Source organism: Bipolaris maydis, assembly GCF_028858645.1.
Source record: "Bipolaris maydis strain C4 unplaced genomic scaffold PSV08scaffold_9, whole genome shotgun sequence".
Lineage (NCBI taxonomy): Eukaryota > Fungi > Ascomycota > Dothideomycetes > Pleosporales > Pleosporaceae > Bipolaris > Bipolaris maydis.
The window spans coordinates 1,849,405-1,853,031 of NW_027093865.1; the positions used below are offsets into that span (position 1 = coordinate 1,849,405).

Here is a 3,627-nt window from a genome sequence, read left to right on the forward strand (position 1 = left end):
GATATATATGCTACATATTTCTGGGGCGCTGTTGGCCCGAGGGGTCTCCGATAAGGTCCTAAGAGTTAGCCTCTGGTCCTATATCAGAGTCATCTAACAATAGCTCCTTTCTATCCAAATTTCTCGGCAATGATGCGGCTTACTACTAAGCATCTTCCTCACCCTAACCAGGATCGAGGCTAAGAGAAGTATAGCCCACACAGCACACACGATCCATCTAATAGATTACTTGATCGCTTACATGATTAACTTATCTCTCTCCTCTAGTATGTTTTCTTCGTCTAGAATCTATTGATTGGTTTGCCTCTAAGTCTTAGTGAGACAATGCCTAAACACCCCTGGATATCCTTTCCTATTTCAATTTGCGCATCTTCGATCAATATACCTAAATGCGCATTAGCCGTGGCGTCAACGAACTCAGTACTCTCCTTGATGAGTACCACATTAGGGTCCCCCTATATCTTTCCTTGCTTTTTTAAACTTTAGTGTCCATATCATATCGTTCTCTTCGTCCGAGGTTATAGTTGAAAGGTAACAGCTCATCGTGATCGTTGCCATGTGTTGGTGTTCGTCGACGGAAATGTCATGGATTTGGGATCGAAAACGGTTGATAAGCGTCAAGTGGATTTGAGGTGAGCGGCAAATGCTTCATTATCCATGACGCTTTGCAAAGTCGGATTCAGAGAAACGAGTGGGTTGTGGCCCCAGTCATGCTTCGCGTCCGGGCTCCTAATGCTTAAATGTCGTCGCCTTCACCGTGCTTCTTACCCAGGTTGTATAGTTGAGAATACAACTGAGACGGCGCCATGCTGAAGACCAAGTTAACTAGCTCAAACGTGATTCAATAACACAAGTGTTGAAATAATTTCCTTCCCTCTATTTCTCTTTGTACTTTATCGGTATATATTGTGTTGATATGTTGTAATTACGTCGTGAAGCTGCTGATAGTACAAGAATAGCATCTCCAGCTCACAGGTCGATGAAGTACGAACTACACCTACTATGCAAAATGGGTGGCTAGTACATGATTCAATATGAGTCATTCTGTGTTAGCTGAGCACTCAGATAGTGACCAATCAGTTGCCCGCGACCGAGGCCCACTGTTGGGAAAAGGCCTGAGACCTTTAGTGTTTCCGAGAATTAATTTCACTAGGTAGTTAGCATTTGGCGTTCCGTTGGGCTGACCAACTAATTTAAGGTGGAGCGGCCCAGTCGTAGCTGCACGGACGATCGGCTTTGGAAGATACAATTAGTGAGCTCCCATAGTAGTAAACTGTTATTTGACGGTACTATTGTAACGTTGTGCTAAGCGCGTTTACACGTAACACCAAATTGCATGTCGACTACTTATGTGAATTTAAGTCACGTGTTCTATTAATATAGACTAGGCAGGTATCTTACACACCACAATATAAAAAAGTTCTTTGAATATTTCTACTTATATCTCAATCGCTTCCACCCGATCAGCTGCAGGGTTTGGTGTGATCCCACCACTAGGTAGGCATTATGCACTCGTACCTTCTACACCCTCACTCTCTGTCCATAACAGTCAGGGTCCCTAACCGATCCGCGCTTAGCGAGGATTCTACCATTGTGCACGACGAGGAAGCGGGTACGCTCATTCAATAATTATTTTGATTAGCTCAATTGCGCGATCGGTATCGATGGCACTCACTTATAGTCTGCGCTAATCCTACTACGCGGAGCTGGAAATGACTCCAATGCGCATAAAGCAGAGATAGCGTATGGAAATTTCAAAAGAATCTATAATGCACTAGTACCCCTATATATATATATATATAGGCTGGAAAATGGGTAGGGTTTGGGATTGGGGTTGGGTAGGTGTCGCCAAGAATCGGGTAGGTGTCATGGTTGGTGGTGCTGTAATACATATCTGTGATGAATAGTTACCCCTTACAATTCTGCAGAACGATAGCTAGGAAATTAAGCAACTGTAATAGATCTTACTTTGAGAGTTTCAAAAGGTAAAGAACACTGGCCAGGTGGCATCCTGAAATGATAAAAGTTAATGCATAGTTATTGTCCATGTTAAGATGAGATGCATATCCTATATTTCGTCTACTAGAGGTAATCTCAGTTCAAATCCTAACTCCTTTTATATTGGTTTCTGCGAATTCTCCGCCCTCTTCTTCTAATCTTGGTGTAGGTGTTAACTCGGTTATATCGTTAGAATGCTTCTGCCATCCTGTACATCGCCGTAGAAGAGGCCTCAAAGTCGGGATACAAACGCAAATAATGGCGCAAGCGACTTCAACTGTTGACCATAATACTGTATTCTGCATAGCCCAGGTTGGATCATCGCTCATAGTGGACGATCGAAGCGTAGTAAGGCGAATAATGGAGATGGCGCAAGTACTGGAACTGGTATAAGTTCACCGTCAAATATCGTCAAGAGACTCGGGACTTACAAGAAACCCAGAGAAAAGATTCCCATCAGCACTCCTTTTTGGAGTCTCTGCAAAGTCAATGTTTGCAGCAGCGGCAGAGGCATGGCGAAAATGGCCGCATCGCTGATAACGTGCAGGATGCCCATTGCGTACCAGAATCTCAACCGCTCTTTACAGTCTTTGTACCGTAAAGGATCCCAGTTCAATTTAATAGGCGGACAGTTGAGTAAAGAACCCAACGTTGCAGCAGTAGCCCAGAGGGCAATAAAAACAAGAGATGCGTCGCATAATTGTTGGAAAATAGGGAGTGGGAATACGCGACGGTATTGCAAAAGGAAAGTGATCTTGAGTATCATTATGAGCGCTCCGTACATAACTGACGTAACCCACATAATCTGCAGCATAACAATATGTCAGCGGTGACCCCAATGCACTGGGAGTTGACAGACCTTGAGAAATTCAGATCTCTCTGGGAGAGTGGTAGTGTGAACATGGCGACTCAGTCCATATCGTATGGCTTTATAATGGTTAGGGTAATGTTGAAAGCGACCGTGTATCTATATACTTACAACCTAAACACAGACCAATGCATACAATATAAACAACCTAGATTTGTTAGTGAATAGCATCTATCAAAGGTTGAGGAACTATACCAGCCCTGTTAACAGAAACCAATCGTCGAGGCCCAAATTCCTGAGGATCTTGCGTCGAACATAGCCTCGTAAACCCACCATTACGACCGAGGTTACCAAACAAACTGTGGCCACCACTATCACCCTCCAGGCATAGTTCTCGTTCACATCTGCCAGCATTTGTGCTATGGAGTCCCCTACGGCTACCCGCGAGATTGTGGGTTCTTGAAGGCTGGTATCATGGGGACGCTTGTATGCCGGGCAGCATCATTTACCCCCTAGCTTAGCTCGTGAAACTTGCATGGTGCTAGCTTCGTGGACCATGAATCGATCTACACGCCCGAATATCATTACGATAAAAAGGGCAGGTACAAACCTTATATTGTTTTCCATGCGGCTCGTTGGATATGCCCTCTACATTGGCCTGCGCTATGTGGTTGCTTTGCCCCAGCCAAATTCCTTGCACGGGGTGCAGCCAATAAAAACAGAATCATGCGCTTGGAGACGCTACGTAAGACCACCAGTGGCGTCAGGGTGAGCGGAATGTTAACGCCACACGGAATTGCCTAGGCGCCACGCAATCTCCT

General features: G+C 44.8%; 1 protein-coding gene across 1 annotated transcript; it reads right to left on the reverse strand.

The window, feature by feature from the left end:
* Positions 1–2,099: 2,099 nt before the first annotated feature.
* Positions 2,100–3,142, reverse strand: PSV08DRAFT_182709 (uncharacterized protein; the record flags this gene model as incomplete). The annotated part of the gene is made up of 4 exons (XM_014217307.1): positions 2,100–2,376; positions 2,430–2,803; positions 2,858–2,965; positions 3,062–3,142. 4 exons carry the CDS (start codon positions 3,140–3,142, stop codon positions 2,100–2,102), a joined length of 840 nt encoding a protein of 279 aa, XP_014072782.1.
* Positions 3,143–3,627: the final 485 nt, after the last annotated feature.